At 46.5% G+C, this 16,353-nt stretch overlaps 1 protein-coding gene across 2 annotated transcripts; it reads left to right on the top strand.

The window, feature by feature from the left end:
- The first annotated feature begins 925 nt into the window (after nt 1–925).
- Nucleotides 926–9,390, top strand: LOC103305457 (cytochrome P450 1B1). Of its 2 annotated transcripts, XM_054728468.1 has the most exons (4): nt 926–1,277; nt 1,692–2,735; nt 5,070–5,152; nt 5,507–5,814. In XM_054728468.1, exons 2-4 carry the CDS (start codon nt 1,693–1,695, stop codon nt 5,743–5,745), a joined length of 1,365 nt encoding a protein of 454 aa, XP_054584443.1. In that variant the 5' UTR covers nt 926–1,277; nt 1,692; the 3' UTR covers nt 5,746–5,814. The 2 variants fall into 2 exon arrangements, with proteins under 2 accessions (XP_054584443.1, XP_054584442.1); XM_054728467.1 differs by lacking the exon at nt 5,070–5,152 and having other exon boundaries at nt 5,507–9,390.
- Nucleotides 9,391–16,353: the final 6,963 nt, after the last annotated feature.

The following is a 16,353-nucleotide window of genomic DNA, read 5'->3' as shown; positions in this document are numbered from 1 at the left end:
ATGTCGCTGCACGGGGAGAACTTTGCGCGCACGCAAAAGGGCTTCATTTATGCATATGAGCCTAACCAGTGATCACGGACGACAGGGGGCTGGGGGCATACGTGGGGAGGGGTTTGGGATGGGAATGGGGGGATGAGGACAATTATGTGATACCTTAATCAATAAAGAATTTTTTTTTAAAAAAGGGCTTCATGCCGAAACCGGTTTGGCTCGGTGGATAGAGCGTCGGTCTGCGGACTGAAAGGTCCCAGGTTCGATTCCGGTCAAGGGCATGTACATTGGTTGCGGGCACATCCCCGGTAGGGGGTGTGCAGGAAGCAGCTGGTCGATGTTTCTAGCTCTCTATCCCTCTCCCTTCCTCTCTGTAAAAAATCAATAAAAATATATATTTTTAAAAAGGGCTTCATTTGAGGGCCATTTGTTTACGAGAACGTTAAGACAAAATAACTAGGGAGGCTGTCGGGCAAACCGCGCCACAAACCCAACTTTCCTCTTTTCCAGACGGACAGGTTTCCCTTCCTGGCGAGGGCGCCCAAGCATCCCGAGCAGCCTTCTCTCGGGACCGCAGCTGAAGTCACTGGAAGGGAAGGGAGTTTCGGGGGAGCGCTCAGCGGTACGGGCAGATTCTGGCCGGAGCGCATTCCGCCGGAAACCGTGCGGCCACGATGGGGGGTGACTGATGACGAGCGGTTTTCGGGTACACGAAAAGTTCAGGCCGCCGCTACTGGTAAGATCACCAGCTCCTTCTCCAAGGCCGTCGGGGCGCGCCGGAGCCGCCTCGCGTGACCACCTGCGTGCGGCGACTCCAGTGGGAGTCCGAGCCTCGGGGACCGTCCCGGCGCGCCCCGCCCTCCGGCGCGCCCCGCCCCCGCCAGGTCCGGCCGCCTCCTCCCTCTGCTCAGACCTTAAAAACGGATGGCGCGTTTTGACTCTGGAGTGGCTGTGTGCAAACGGGCCACGCCTCTGCGACTCCAGCTGTCAGAGCCACCAGCTCGGGGGGTCGTGAGAACTTTGGGGATTGCCTCCACGCATACACCCCCTAACCGCGTCACGTGCAGCGGGGCTCCGCGAAGGAGCCACCTTTCTCCGTCCCCATCCCCATCCAAGCGCCCCTAGCTGTGACAGCGCCTCCTGACTCCAGAGTGAGCGCTCAGGCTCCAGCAGCAGGTGTCTGGGGCGGGCGTCCCGCTCTCTGCAGACACTCAGGTTGTCGTCTCGCCCCCGCCCCTGCTCGGAGCCCGCGGTCCCTCGCCGCTGGAAACCGTGCCTCTTCGCAGGTCAGTGTGTCCGCGGAGCTGCCTTCCCGCGGCCTCTCCTGTTGGGTTCTCGCAGATGGGGGGTTAGGGGGGAGGCGCAGGGCTGGGGTGATAGTCCCTTAGAGGGAGCTGAGCGCCTCGATGCCCCGCCGTGTGGTCCCCGAATTGCAGGGACCGTTAGGCGGCTGCGGTGGGACGGGGAGGCTGATGGCAGAGAAGCAGAAACACGCCCCCTTCCCTTTCCTGCGGGGAGTGGGTTGGGGATGGGAAAGGACGTCTTCAGCTGCTTCTCCAGCGAGGCAGCCCTTCCTAACCTACCCGCGGCCTCCCTCCCCAACCGCTGATGGTGCAGCCCCAGGCCGCGGACAGGGGCCTGGGGCGCCCGCCCCTTTCTGCGCACACCTGACTGTCACGCCTTCGCCCTTCTCTCTGCAGCATGGCCACCAGGCTCAGCCTCGACGACCCCCTGCTGCCCATCACGCTGTCCGCACAGCAAAACACGCTCCTGCTGCTCCTCTCGGTGCTGGCCGCCGTGCACGTGGGCCAGTGGCTGCTGAGGCAGCGGCGGCCGCAGCCCGGGCCCGCGCCCCCGGGCCCCTTTGCGTGGCCGCTGATCGGAAACGCCGCGGCGATGGGCCCCGCGCCGCACCTCGCGTTCCAGCGCCTGGCGCGGCGCTACGGCGACGTCTTCCAGATCCGCCTGGGCGGCTGCCCGGTGGTGGTGCTGAACGGCGAGCGCGCCATTCGCCAGGCCCTGGTGCAGCAGGCCACCGCCTTCGCTGACCGGCCGCCCTTCGCCTCCTTCCGCGTGGTGTCGGCCGGCCGCAGCCTGGCGTTCGGCCAGTACTCGGAGCGCTGGAAGGCGCAGCGGCGCGCGGCGCAGGGCACCATGCGCGCCTTCTCCCCGCTCCAGCCGCGCAGCCGCCGCGTCCTCGAGGGCCACGTGCTGGGCGAGGCGCGCGAGCTGGTGCAGCTGCTGGTGCGCGGCAGCGCGGGCGGCGCCTTCCTCGACCCGCGGCCGCTGACCTTGGTGGCCGTGGCCAACGTCATGAGCGCCGCGTGCTTCGGCTGCCGCTACAGCCACGGGGACGCCGAGTTCCGCGAGCTGCTCAGCCACAACGAGGAGTTCGGGCGCACGGTGGGCGCGGGCAGCCTGGTGGACGTGCTGCCCTGGCTGCTGCGCTTCCCCAACCCGTTGCGCACAACCTTCCGAGAGTTCCAGCAGCTCAACCGCAACTTCAGCAACTTCGTCCTCGACAAGTTCCTGAGGCACCGCGAAAGCTTCCGTCCCGGGGCCGCCCCCCGCGACCTGATGGACGCCTGCATCCTCTCGGTGGGGAAGGAGGCGGCCGTGGGCTCGGGCGACAGCGCCGCGCGGCTGGACGAGGACTACGTGCCGTCGACTGTCACCGACATCTTTGGCGCCAGCCAGGACACGCTCTCCACCGCGCTGCAGTGGCTGTTCCTCCTTTTCACCAGGTAAAGCCTCCAGGAGGCGTGGGTCGGGCCTTCCTTTCCTCCTATAAAAGGTGCATGGGGGGGGGGGGGAGCGTTGGGGGGGGGGGGCAATGGGGAGCTAAGGACACATATGTAATACCTTAATAAAATAAAATTAAAATTAAATAAAACAAACAAAAAAAAAGTGCAGTGGGACCAGCATAGGCTGAAGTTGAGACCAGCGCGCAAGGAGGGTTTGAGGTTTCGCTGCAGGACGCCACCTCTCAAATCTGACATCGCGTCCTCAAACCGCAAGGCGGGCGGCAGCAGGAGGGTTAGGGACACGCGAGCGAGCACGCCCCACCCAGCGGGACCTCTCCGAATCTCTGATTTTTGTCGCTGCGTCCTCCAAGTAGGAACACATTTGTGAGAAACCCCCTGGAAAAACAAGATTTTATTAAGTGCCCGCAGATCAGTCCAGATCTCTCGCTTCCTGCCACAGGAGCAGCATACTTGGAATGGTTCCGAAAGAAAGAAAGGGTAACGCGGCCAATGCATTAAATGCACACAGCAGCCTAGCCAGCTCCGCCGGTCCTCCGCGCAGATCCCAGGCCCCCCAGGCCGCGCGCGAAGAGCCAGCGGCCTGTCCGGGCTTTGTTCCCCGGGAAAGGAAGCGCTCGGAGGCGGCTCTGGAGGCCCTCAGACTTGGCCCCGGGTTGGTTAGTCCTCGTGGAAGTTTTAGGAAGGAGGTCAGGAACCAGTGGGCTGTAATGGATTTTGTAAAACAGCCGCGCCAGGAGTAAGTGTCTTATGCGTAAAGAACTGGAGAAGCAGTCGCTTTTACCCAGCGCAGAACAGCATCCAGAAAGACCAACAGGGCATCCAGGAGGCCCCTGCGGACCTCCTGGCCCCTGGGCCTCTCTCGGTCGGTTAGCTGGTCTCCAGAGACCATCTTGATTAAAATCTCGGACCTTTATGAAGCTCCTTAAACGCAGAATCAGACAAGTTCCACATATCACTTGGTGCCAAATTTAGCAAATAAAAAATGCATTTCACATAGGACATAGGTATACTAAAAGTTTAGCCATTGTTTTTGTCTGGCAACTCGATCTCAGGGGGCAAATGTCTGGCTCAAGGTAAATCTTGATTGCCTGGAGAGACCAGAAATCCTGGTGGTGACATTTCTTGGTGGCACAAGTTAGCTGTGGGGAATGCTGAATTTTCTTTCAATATCTTTCAGATATTGAAAGGCAAAGACAGCTTTTTATTAGAATCCCCTGCAACACTGCAACCCTTAGATCCTGTACGGCTACTTTCACAAATTGAATATTTTGTATATTTAAAATCGCTTCTCTGTATTATGATCACAGAAACTCATAGTGGGGGGGAGGTAGGTTAGAAAGAAAACATCCCAAAAGGGGATCAGTAGATCCTTAGCATTCCCAGATAAACATATTATCTCTTAAAATAGACTTCCTTTTCCATTTAGAAACAGATTGGGCAGAGAAAGGAAATAAAACAAGGTTGGGGTCACCTTCGAGTCAATATAGCTGATAAGTACATTTTTCTCCATCCACTTCTGTAGATAGGTTTTAGCAAAAGGAATAAAATACATGTACCTATTGGCTACGGCTGCTTTCATGCCGCAGCACTGGCAGAGTTGAACAACTGGGACAAAGAGGGTTTGGTCTGCAGAGATGCAATAATTATTTACTTTTTTTTTACTTCTCACATTTCCTCTTATTGTAACGGCTATTTCCCCATCTTTTAAACTTTATTTTGATCATTTTAAAAAATCATATTGCTAGATTGCTAACATGTCCACTTTAGTAATTTTTGATGGTTACATAATATTTTGCCATAGTAATATAAATCATTGTATATAACCATTGCTTGAGCTAAAATTTCAGCCATTGTTGTGGTTATATATTTTTGTATTTGTTATTTCCTGAAAATACATTGCTAGGTGGATTACCGACCCTTTTGGACCTTGCTTTGTAGTAAGATTTTGTTTTCCAAAAGGATTGTGCTAGTTTATGTCACCAATAGTGAATGCGTATTTCAATTGGTACCATCATCTCATGAACACTGGGAATTTGCTTTCACATTTAGAAGATATACCGATCACCTTTGTACCAAGGAGAACAGTAGGGAGATGAGGGGCGGGGAAGGATCTTCTTTCAGGGCTGCATTTTAACTCTTATGGGCCTTGGGTGCTTCGCTTTTGTCTTTGTAGATACCTTACTCCATAAAAAAGAAAATTATATTTTATGACTATATTGGTATAAAGATAAATACATTAAAAGTATATGTTAAAACATTTTCTTTGACCGAAAAGTTCATTTTTCCCCCTTCTGATGAAAGAAAGAAAGAAAGAAAGAAGAAAGAAAGAAAGAAAGAAAGAAAGAAAGAAAGAAAGAAAGAAAGAACGAACATTTCTTGGGCCTCTGGAAAGTATTGTGAGTCCTAAGCATTGTGCCTGCTTCCTCTATTGGAGAAGTTGGCCTTGTCCGTGATCATACTTTTTCAGGCTGAGAAAACTTAGACCTTTTTTGACTTATGATAGGAAAGAGAGTGTTAGCCACGTGAGGCCTATTGCAGGAAATGTAACTGCTAATGTATCCATCTTGCAACTTCGTGAGAAATTAGAAAAATGGTTTTAGATTATTTTGGGGGGAAGCACGGAAAAGTGAAGTCAGCCCCTGATCCAGATAAAGAGAGTGGGATTAAAATAAATGGTAATGTGCTTCCTACGTGAAAGGAGAATGAGTTTTCCTCACCCGTTTTCTCCCTCTGCATTTTTAACCAAATAGGTACCCTGAAGCGCAGGCTCGGGTGCAGGCCGAACTGGACCAAGTCGTGGGTCGAGAGCGTCTGCCCTGCCTGGATGATCAGCCCAAACTGCCCTACATCATGGCCTTTCTTTACGAAGCCATGCGCTTCTCCAGCTTCGTGCCCATCACCATTCCCCACGCCACCACTGCCAGCACCTCTGTCCTGGGCTACCACATTCCCAAGGACACGGTGGTGTTTGTTAACCAGTGGTCCGTGAATCATGACCCCGCGAAGTGGCCTGCCCCGGAGGACTTCGATCCCACCCGGTTCTTGGACCAGGACGGCTTCCTCAACAAGGACCTGGCCAGCAGCGTGATGATTTTTTCCATGGGCAAACGGCGCTGCATCGGGGAAGAGATTTCCAAGACACTGCTGTTTCTCCTGGTTTCCGTCCTGGCTCACCAGTGCAAGTTCAAGGCCGATCCCGAGGAGCCCGCAAAAATGGACTTCACTTACGGCCTGTCCGTTAAACCCAAGTCATTTAAGATCAATGTCACCCTCAGAGAGTCCATGGAGCTCCTCGACAGGGCCGTCCAAACGTTGCAAGCTGAGGAAGACTGCCAGTGAGAAGCCAGAAGCAAGCTGGAATTTTAGAAGGACTCCAGTTTTGGGGGATGGGGAGTAACATTTTCTCAGTTCGCCTCCCAAGTGAGCCCAGATCAGCACCGGGCTGTGCAGGAGCTCTGGGAAGACTTCTTTTCCATTCAGGAGTGAAGGGGCCCAAAGAAGTTTTATACACACATGGAATGCTGGGAGTACTTCCTCCAGAGAGCATGCTTTGGAGATCAAACACATTTGGGCCCACATGCAGAACTACCTGGTGAAGAGGTACTTCCGATACCATGCTTTCGTGGGTGGGATCCCAGGTGGACGTTCTGTGGGCTGAACAGCAGTAGAAAAACCGTATGAAGCCAAGTTTCAGAATATATTGTTGAATATGCAAAGGCAGATAATTTCAGTGTAAGACATGTGACTCAGGGTGAGAGGGAAAAGATTCAGACCGAAAGTTCCTTGTCAATACAGTAGCTTACTTAGGCTCTGGTATCTGTGGTTGGATTTATCTTTTGGCCTACCGATGTGCTTTCTCATACCTTTATGGATGGTTCATAAAGTCGTTTGCTGAAAAGGAAATTAATAGTAGTTGCTTTAATGATTATAGTGGGTTTCAGTGATTTATCATTCATTATAAAATGTAAGTTGTTAAACTGTAAAACATTCTAAACTGTGTTGATTGCCAAAGTACAGAATTTCAATTGTAAGCAACATCCCCCCCCCCAAAAAAAAACAAGACTTAACAGCCCAGCTAAGCTTTAAATTATGTAATTGCAATGCACTGAGTTCAATAATTAGCATAGCTTTTTAAAAAATCACCCAATAGTACTCAGTATGTATACACATATAATTATTCATAGGTAATATGTATTAGTTATTTTATTATTAAATTCTTAGTATTAATTATTTTGGTCAAGAAAAGGTTGTACAACATATATCTTTTATATTGTCATAGAAAATTGAAAAGTGTAACCAATTCAACTAATTCTGTCTCACATACATGAAATGAGTTAGATTAAGTCAACTACCTATTTTTGACATGGAAACCAAGTTGAAGCAAAGTCTTGCCTTTCATCCAAAACTCGAATGACAACTGAAAAATCTCAAAATTGGGTCTGCAAGATGTCTCTTCCTTATTACTTTACAATATATTTATTAAAATTCTATTCATAATACAGAATCTCTTTTAAAAATTGATCAAATATGTTATAATTCCAAACTCTTGGCATGCTTAAAATTTAATTTAATTTTAAAGACATTCTAATTATTGAGTACAAGTTGAAGTTACTGGAAATCTGACCATTAGCCTTTGGAACGCAGAGAAATTTCACCTGTGTTTCCTGATGAATAGCGAACAATCCAACAAATTACCTGAACGTTACCTTTATTAAGAAAGAAGAGGGAAAATTATAACAGACCTATTTTTCCTTTTAAATAATTTTTAAAAATAGCGTTAATGTCAGTGCTTTGGAAAGTCAGAATCCGAAGGTAGTCTCGGGGTGGCTGTTTTGAGGGCTGCATTGTGTATCACTGAAGCTGATCAGATAAATTGTGTTGTCTAAGATGGGCAACCCGGGGAGCCGTCCCTCTGGTAACTGAAAACATAAAGCTGGAACTAAATGTGTACATTCAGTTTATGCAAATAATCTGAAAACCTTAAAAAAAGTGATGGAAGATTGTAAGAGTGCAAAATGAAGTCTGAAGGTTTAACTTTCATCAGAATTATAAAGGAAGGAGTGTATCCTGTTGTGTGTATAGGGGTGGAAAGAGTCAAGCATGAAAAACTGAAAAGGAAGAAAGATGGTTAAACATTTCCCCACTCATTCCAATTTAATTAATTTGAAATAGGAATATTTAGAAAAAAAGATGTTTTTCGTGTGCCTGTATTAAATCCCAAGTAGACTTTTAAAAATCTGCAACATATTAGATCTATTTTGTAACTCAAAATTCTTTTTAATCCTCACCTGAGGATTTGTTTTTATTGATTTTTCTTTAGTGAGAAGGGAAGGGAGAGAGAGAGCGAGAAAGAGAGAAACATCAGTATGAGAGAGAAACATCGATCGGTTGCCTCCCGTATGCACCCTGACCAGGACTGAACCCACAACCGGGAATTGAACTCACAACCTTTTGGTGTACAGGACGACGCTCCAACCAACGGAGCCACCCGGCCAGAGCTGTAATTTGAAATTTTTTATTAGTAGAAATTTCACATAATTTTAATTATAAAATCTCATAGCCGTTTATCTCGAATATGAAAAACTGTTTGTGCCAGTATTTTTAAGGGCTCTAAAGTCAACTATAGAAATGAGGCCTACCAATACATTTAAAAATTTTTGGTACTGGCAATTCCAAAATATTATTACCTTCTTCCCTCCCCCCTCCCTCCAGCAGGGCTGAGAAAGTGACTTTGGGCTGCCTTACCCTACTTATTCTGGGAGGTGTGTGGCAGCACAGTAATCACGTACTAATCTGGATGCCTCATTAAGTAAACCAGATCCAGATGTGCTATAATCTGTTTTTAATGCAGTTTTTATGTACGTGGGCTCAGTTAATGTGCTTTCAGCAGTGGGAAAGCTGTGCTTATATGGAAGAAAGTAAGGTGGATGCTTAGAGGTTAGCTGGTTTATTTAATATGTTTCTAACCTAGTTAAAGGAAGGAAAGCAAACCCCAAAACAAAGAAAAATAATCAAATTTGGGGGCTACAGTAATCATGTTACTGGCTAATCAGAAAACCTCGTTTTATTTCTGCCAGAGAAAAAAATGCACTTGCTGGTCACCATTATAGTCAGAACGTCTACTCCAGGTAATTGCAATAAAGTATATATTAAAGCTTTGACTTTATAAGAAAATTGCTTGTTTTCCAAAATAAAAAGAAAGTGTCTCAGGTTTGTTTTGTGAGTTATCTAAAAGCCTTCATGTCTCAGAACTTAGCCTTTACCTGTGAAATATTATTATAGCCTTAATATTTTCATATTACATCTATATTAGATCAGATAATTGCATAGCATTATATATTCATTCGTGTGTTTTTAGCTATGAAACAAATGTGTAATAAAAAGCTATACTTTATTAGATGTTTATAACTCAAGGATAACTTCTTATTTAACCTTTTATTATTTTTGTATTTTATCATGTATGCTTTTAATCTGTACATAGTGACTATAATGCATAGTTGTACTTGAAATATATTTTAGGGACACAGCATTAATATGTAGATTTTACTGTTTGATATACCAAATTAAAAATTCTGTATCTGTAATTACCTATAATAGGACACCATTGCCGAAATAATAAAAATCACTTTCATAATCTTGTTATGAAGTTTTACTTTATGTTGTAGCAAATATAGCCTAATGCATCTATTCATTTCAACTACTATTTTTTAAAATATATTTTTATTGACTTCAGAGAGAAAGGGAGAGGGAGATAGAAACATCAATTATGAGAAAGCATTATCAATTGGCTGCCTCCTGCATGGCCCACACTGGGGATCTAGAATCGAACCATGACCTCCAGGTTAATAGGTCAATGCTCAACCACTGAGCCATGCTGGTCAGGCCTTCCTATCAACTACGATTTTTAAGTGCTTGAATTAAAATGTTGCATTGTAAGCATTTTATTTGGTCATTCTACATTTTAGGTTGCTTCCTTTCCTTTTTTTTTTTTTTTCTTTTTAAAATAGGCTTGTACCACTCAGTTTCCTACCAAATTCCTGACTTCCATATTTTTGAATTTGTAAGAACCAACACAGACATTCAGTTTGAATAGCAAACAACACTACCGATGTCAAAATTAATGGGAATTCATTTTAATTTTGAAAGATTGAATAGAGTGGGACTATAAGACTCTGGCCTTACATTTCTGCTTCGTCTAAAAAATGGAGGGCACATTTTTTCCTTGCAACAGCACATTCATCTTTTCCTTGAGTATTTCATTCCTTGTTTTTCTTTTTTACTTGTTTTATTTGGTTGATACACATTCATTCATTAATTTTTAAAATACATATATATTAATAAGTGCAATTGATTTCCAATAAAATAGAATGGATGAGCATATTCTGTAATACACTACGTGGGAAGATTTTTCTGATGCCTTATTTACCTGGGGAAAGACTTGGCTTTGCAGGACCCCTCTGTGGTCTCCAGGCCTTCACTGCCCCACCCTCCCAGATGGCAGCACTGTGCAGTGCCAAGGGCTCTGATTGCTTCCAGACTTTAGTTCCCATTACTGTGAAAACAAGAAGAGAAACTGTGAAGTAAAATTGCACACCATGTTATTGATACACTGGCTTGAGAACATGACTTTAGCAGCCAAGGGTATGGCTATGAATTGGTTTAACAGAATATTCACTTGTTTTCCAGATGTACTAACATAGGATCTTGGAAATGGTAATAAAGTTTCAGGACAATTGAAGTAAATATTTTCAAAGGAAAAAAACACATTTCTTTAACAAAATCATAATTGGGGTCAGGTGTTGACAAAAATGTCAAGCAGAGTTGGGTTCTACCCAATCAATGCGCTAGAATAGCAGACTGGGGCTCAGGGTAGGGAATGAATGCAGCTTGGGACATAAGACAGGCGTGGTTGTTGCAAACTCAAGGTCATTTCTATAACCTCGAAGCCAGTCAATCTGTCTGCACAAGGGCTACAGACATTTTGGCTGCTAACTCTCTCTTATTTTGGTTCAATGACTCACATACTCTCTGCTCTCCAGTTCTGACCTATGAGTTATAATTCTTAGAGAAAAAAAGGAACTTAATACATTCAAATACATTCAGAAGCAATTATCTTGAATGCAGAAGATTGGAGAAAAATAATCTAGTTTAAATAGGTATGGGCAAGCTACAGGCAAACAACAGCCTATGTGTGTGGCTCCTTTATTCACTCACACGCAGTCTGTGTAGGCTTCATGAACATTCTTCAGTGTGTGTCAGGTATGAGGGGAAGAAATGGAACTAAAGTATATTGAGCACTTACTATGTATGAATCACCATGCTCATCACTGGAATGCATACAACACAATCCTATGAGGAGGCAGTAATGTATCATGCCAAAAGTATACATTTAGAAGTAGCAATTATAAAGTATTTCTCTCTTTACCGCGTCCAGCGCGGCTAGAGAGCAGACAGGAGTCCTGAGTAGGGGCGACAGGGGATTGAGAAAAGGAAAGAGACAGACTCAGAAACAGTAGGGAAAGCTGGGACCGGGTGGGACAGCTGTCCTCTGATGGAGAGACAGTGACCCAGAGCCGGTGCAGCGCGTTTATTATAATTCCAGGAAGTTTTACTAGCGTTTAAAATAACAGAAAATTATGTGAAATCATGGTTAAAGATCAAGCTATAGTCATGGTTAAAGATCAAGCTGTAATTTTTCATTCTTGTGGCTTCTTTGTAATGGTCACTCCTGGCTAAGCCCAGATAATTGCATCCGTTCCTTGTGCCTGGCTAAACTTAAATAATGAAACCCACCCCCTGGCACCTGAGCTAAGAGTCAGGCTGACAACGTACCTGCCTCTGGCCCGGTATGTCTCCAGGACATGGCTCTGCCAACGCCACTGGACTCAGCCGACAATAATTAAAGAAATGCTCAATGTGCTTTCCCAGGCGCTCTCTATAGGCAATGTTAGGGTTTTCCCTAGAGATGAACTGACTTCCTGATATATAGCTGCTCACTCCCCAATCTGCCCATGTTGAGTACATAGTCTAGTTGGTCTTTATTTTAACCCCTATGATCCTTGGAGTTTCACAAGCAATGTGCCTCCTTTGTCTAGGGTGCATTCCACACCACCATCAGGGAGTAAGTGACATTGTGAAGTGCCAGAAAGATTCACAACACTAATCTCTTCTGAGAAAAGTATCATCAAGTTGTTCGTTAGGCAAAAAGAAAAGAAAAGAAAAGGGTCATACTTTATCTTAAGACTCCCCAAACCTCTGTCCTATAATCCATGTGGGCCAGGGACCCTTGCCTGAACCAAAGACCTTCCATAGGTTGGACCAGTTGCCTGTGAAATGGCCTGATTCGAGAACCCTCTCTGATAGGACTGCACCATACTGGTACTGTCTCATGTGACCAAAAAGAGCCTCATGCTCACAGAGACCTTGAGTAGGATAAAGGCTGAGAGCACTGGCCAGAGAGAAAGAGGCAGAACCATGGCATGAATGAAAGAAGCATGTTGACAGGAAGGCTGCCTCTGAAAAAGCGTAACTGGAGCCCCTAGAACTGATGTTGGACCACTTGCGATCCGTTTAGGTGACTGAGAGGCCAAATAAATTAAATATTATACTAAATACACACACAGTGTTACAAATGACACAGTATTACAGCACAAACCCAACAGCCACTGAGATCTCTGTAGGTCAGGGCTAAGATTCTCTCCACAACCCAGAAAAATCTTCCAGCCTCTTTTTACAAATTTTAATTCTGTTTTTTTTATTTTTATTTCTAAAAATTAAAACAAATTCTATTTTGTTTCACTTCTTCTGCCTCCCAATTGTTTCTGTTCCTCCCAATAGTGCTCAATGTGTAATTATTTGTATGTGTTCTAGCAAAATTTGTATTATTGTTTGTATACATTTTTAATTTGTACAAATGCTGTATGTACATAGCTCATCCTGCTGTTTCATCTTCTCCACACAATATTTGAAAGTCCCATTGCTTTAAATCTCTGGCTTCTAATTGCTGCCTCCTGCCCCATGGTATTCATCTATCACATTTTCTCCATCCACTCTGTTGGGAATGGGCACCCAGATGACTTCCAATTTTATGCATCCCCTAGTAATGCTGCTAGGAGCATTCTTGTACATACATACATACATATATATATATATATATATATATATATATATATATATGTAATAGAGAAGTATGCTAATTAACAGGGATGCTGTAACGGGTCCACTGGACAGGAGGAGGTTGCACGTGCAGCATCAGGGGCGGAGATGCAGGGGCATCCACGCACCTGCACTGGTGGAGGGCGTGATCAGCAGTGGCTGCAGCTGCAGGGCCCGGGGAGCAAGGCAGGGCCAGACCAGCGACTCAAGGGTGGGCGGCGCCACGTGATTTTGAATCGTGTGCTGGGCTCCTAGTGTTATTTATAATCACCCAAAACTGGAAACAACCTAAGTGTCCTTCAACAAGAGATCGTCTAAACAACCGTGATATGTCCATACAAAGAAATAAAAAAATAAACTATTGATCCATGCAACAACTTGGATGAGTCTCATGGGAATAATGTTGAGTAAAAGAAGCCAGCTTCAAACAGTTATGTGCTACATGAATCCAGTAATATGGTAGTCTCTAAAAAATAAAACTGAAGTGACAGCAGATTGCTGGTTGCCAAGGGTTAGGGGTGGAGGGAGAGTGTGACTACAAAGCATGATACGTTTTTGGGGTTTTCTAGTTGTAATGAGATAGTTATTGATAATAGGAAAGGAGCAAAGGGAAGGCCAGACATTATAGGCATGTCACTTGGGCAGCTTCACCAGGAAGCTGCAACTTTGCACTCCCCAGTGAACCACAAAGGGAAGATAGATGCATGCCTAGTAAAGTCAGTGATATAGAGAAGGTACTTGCCTGTCAAGCATACCTGGGAACAGAGATCATGGGCCAGAATGGGCGTGGCCATTGTAAGTGTGAAAATTTGGGAATACATAATCCTATCTAATAAAGAGGGAATATGCTAATTGACCCTCACATTGTCACAAAGATGGCAGCGTCCACAGCCAATAAGGAGGGAATATGATAATTGACTGTCCTGCCCTCAAAAAAATGGCAGCACTTACAGCCCCAAGATGGTGGTGCCCAGTTCCCTCAGCCCCCCCAGCCACCCAGGGCCAGCCTGAGGTGCAGGCAAGCCTCAGATGGCAGCTTCCCAGCCGCCCAGAGCTGCCTGAGGCTCAGGTAACCAGGGCTGGCTGAGACTTGCGCTGCCAGCAGTGGCAGCAGCAGAGGTGTGATGGGGCATTGCCTTCCCCTGATGGCTGGGTCGCCTCCCACCCCTGAGGGCTCCAGGACTATGAGAGGGGGCAGGCTGGGCTGAGGGATCCCCCACTCCAGTGCATGAATTTTCATGCATTGGGCCTCTAGTCTTCTATATAAAAAGGAGTTTGTTCTCTTAGCTTGTGGCTCACACTTAGCTTCCTTGCATTCGCCCATGATTCCTCCAAGGATCCCACAAACAATAGACTAATGGATAGCAGTGGGAAGCATAAGCTAAGCTAGACAGATGCTGACTAGGACATGAAATAGAAACTTTGGACACTGTCTCTGATTTTAGTTCTACTGAATCCCCAGCTACACTTCTATGACTGGACTAAGGGGAATGGGAACTCAGGAATTTAATTCTATGCAAATAAAAATCATTCATTCTCCTGTAAAGTCTCAGAAAATTCCTTTTCTTAGGATATGGCAAGAATTCCACTCCCACTAGCAACCAGGGGAGACAAGGCTCTCTCCTGTCCATAAACAGTTACATGGATCAAGATGTCATATAACTGTATACTAAAGTAGGTTGAAAAATACTTTTTAAAGGAGAGTTGATACAAATGAGCTTAATTAAAACCAAATTGAGGTTGGCGGATAATACAGCAGATATAGAAAAACTGAACAAAGAAGGTCAAGCCCAGATGTGTGAACCAAGGTCATGGCCTGTGCTAAGTCCTTGCAGACTGAGGGAAAAGGTGGTACCAGGTCCTCAGGGCAGAACAGAAAAGTAGAACACCAGCTTTTTAAATGAACAACAGCAGCCATAGCCATAGGGTGGAACCTGCTGCTCAGGGCCATTATAGTTCAACTAGAGGCTCAGTGCACGAATTCATACACAGGTGGGGTCTGGTTGGGAGGAGGAGATGGCAGGAGGTTGGATACCCCACCTGCCCTGATCACCTGATCAGGGCCAGACCAGCTGGGGGAAGGGGCTGAGGGCAATTAGCTGGAGGGCCCCACCCCTGATTGGGGTGGGGGGGCCGATTGGGGGTCAGCGGCCTGGGGGAGGGGTCATGGGTGGTTGGCCAGCCATCCCCCCCTGATCAGAGTGGGTGGGGCCAATCAGGGGTGGAGCTGACTGGAGGGAGGGGCCACGGGCTGATCAGGGTGGTTGGGGACCATTGGGGGTGGATCCGGCTGGGGGGAGGGGATGCAGGAGGTTGGCCAGCCGGCTCTGCCCCCTATTGGGGTGGGGAGGAGATCAGGGATGGGGCCAGACGGGGGGAGGGGCTGTGGGCTGATCAGGGTCAGGGCCAGCCAGTGGGAGGAGCCATGGGAGGTTGGCTGGCCAGCTCTACCCCCTGATCAGGCCGGTTCGCTGGCTGCAGTGGGTGTCATAGCAACAGGTCGTTCTAATTGTTATGGCATTCTGGACGCTGGCTTTTTATTATAATTCAACTAGTAGCCCTGCACATGAATCTGTGCACCAGTAGCTCACCAGTAGCTCGCTGCCACCCTCCAGTAGCTCTCCGCCCGCTGCCCTGCCCTCTTGTAGCTCCCTCCGCCCCCCTGACCCCCCTCATAGCTTGCTTCCCTGCCCCCCTCCTGTAGCTCTCTACCACCTGTTTGTAGCTCGCTGCCCCACCCTCCTGCTGATCAGTGATCTGGTCGTTATGCGGTCGGTCGTTATGCTTCATGGCGTAACGACCATTTGCATATTACATCTTTATTATATAGGATGTTATAAGTGTTCATTGAGCACCTAATAGGTGGCAGGCACTGTTCTGGACATTGGGCATATAACAATAAACAAGGCAACCAGCTCTTAAAGCTGATATTCTAGTGGGGTGGGTGGAGAGAGAGAAGATAAAGAAATAAGATTTTAGTTCATTGTAAGTGTGCTGTCTGTAAAGACAATAAAACAGAGTGAGGTATGTGTGTGTGTGTGTTCGAGGGACTCTAGAATGAGTAGTCAGGGGAGGCTTTCTGAAGGAGGTGACATGAAGAGGCAGGATTAGGGACAAACATCCTCTTCCTCCCTCCCTTTGTGAAATAAATAGGAGCACTGAGTTAGCAGACAATAAATTAATTACCTGAAGAAAAACAAAGCTGGTTGTAACCCATTAAATTTAATTTATGGTCACTAATGAGTCACAGACCACAGTCTAAAGTAAAATAATCTCAGCACACCCAGTGACAGATGTTCTAGGCAGGCCCTTAATCCACCCTGGCTTTTGGTTTTGCCAAATGGCATCGGTATGGTCCAGACTGTTTCCTGCCTGAGACTCCCAAGTTCATTCCGGATCATGTTCCCCTGGGAGCGCTGAAACCATTCCTGAAGAATTATGA

This window comes from Eptesicus fuscus, chromosome 16, assembly GCF_027574615.1.
Source record: "Eptesicus fuscus isolate TK198812 chromosome 16, DD_ASM_mEF_20220401, whole genome shotgun sequence".
NCBI classification, from domain to species: Eukaryota; Metazoa; Chordata; class Mammalia; order Chiroptera; family Vespertilionidae; genus Eptesicus; species Eptesicus fuscus.
The sequence above is the reverse complement of the archived record's forward strand: the minus strand, read 5'-3'. Positions and strand labels throughout refer to the sequence as shown.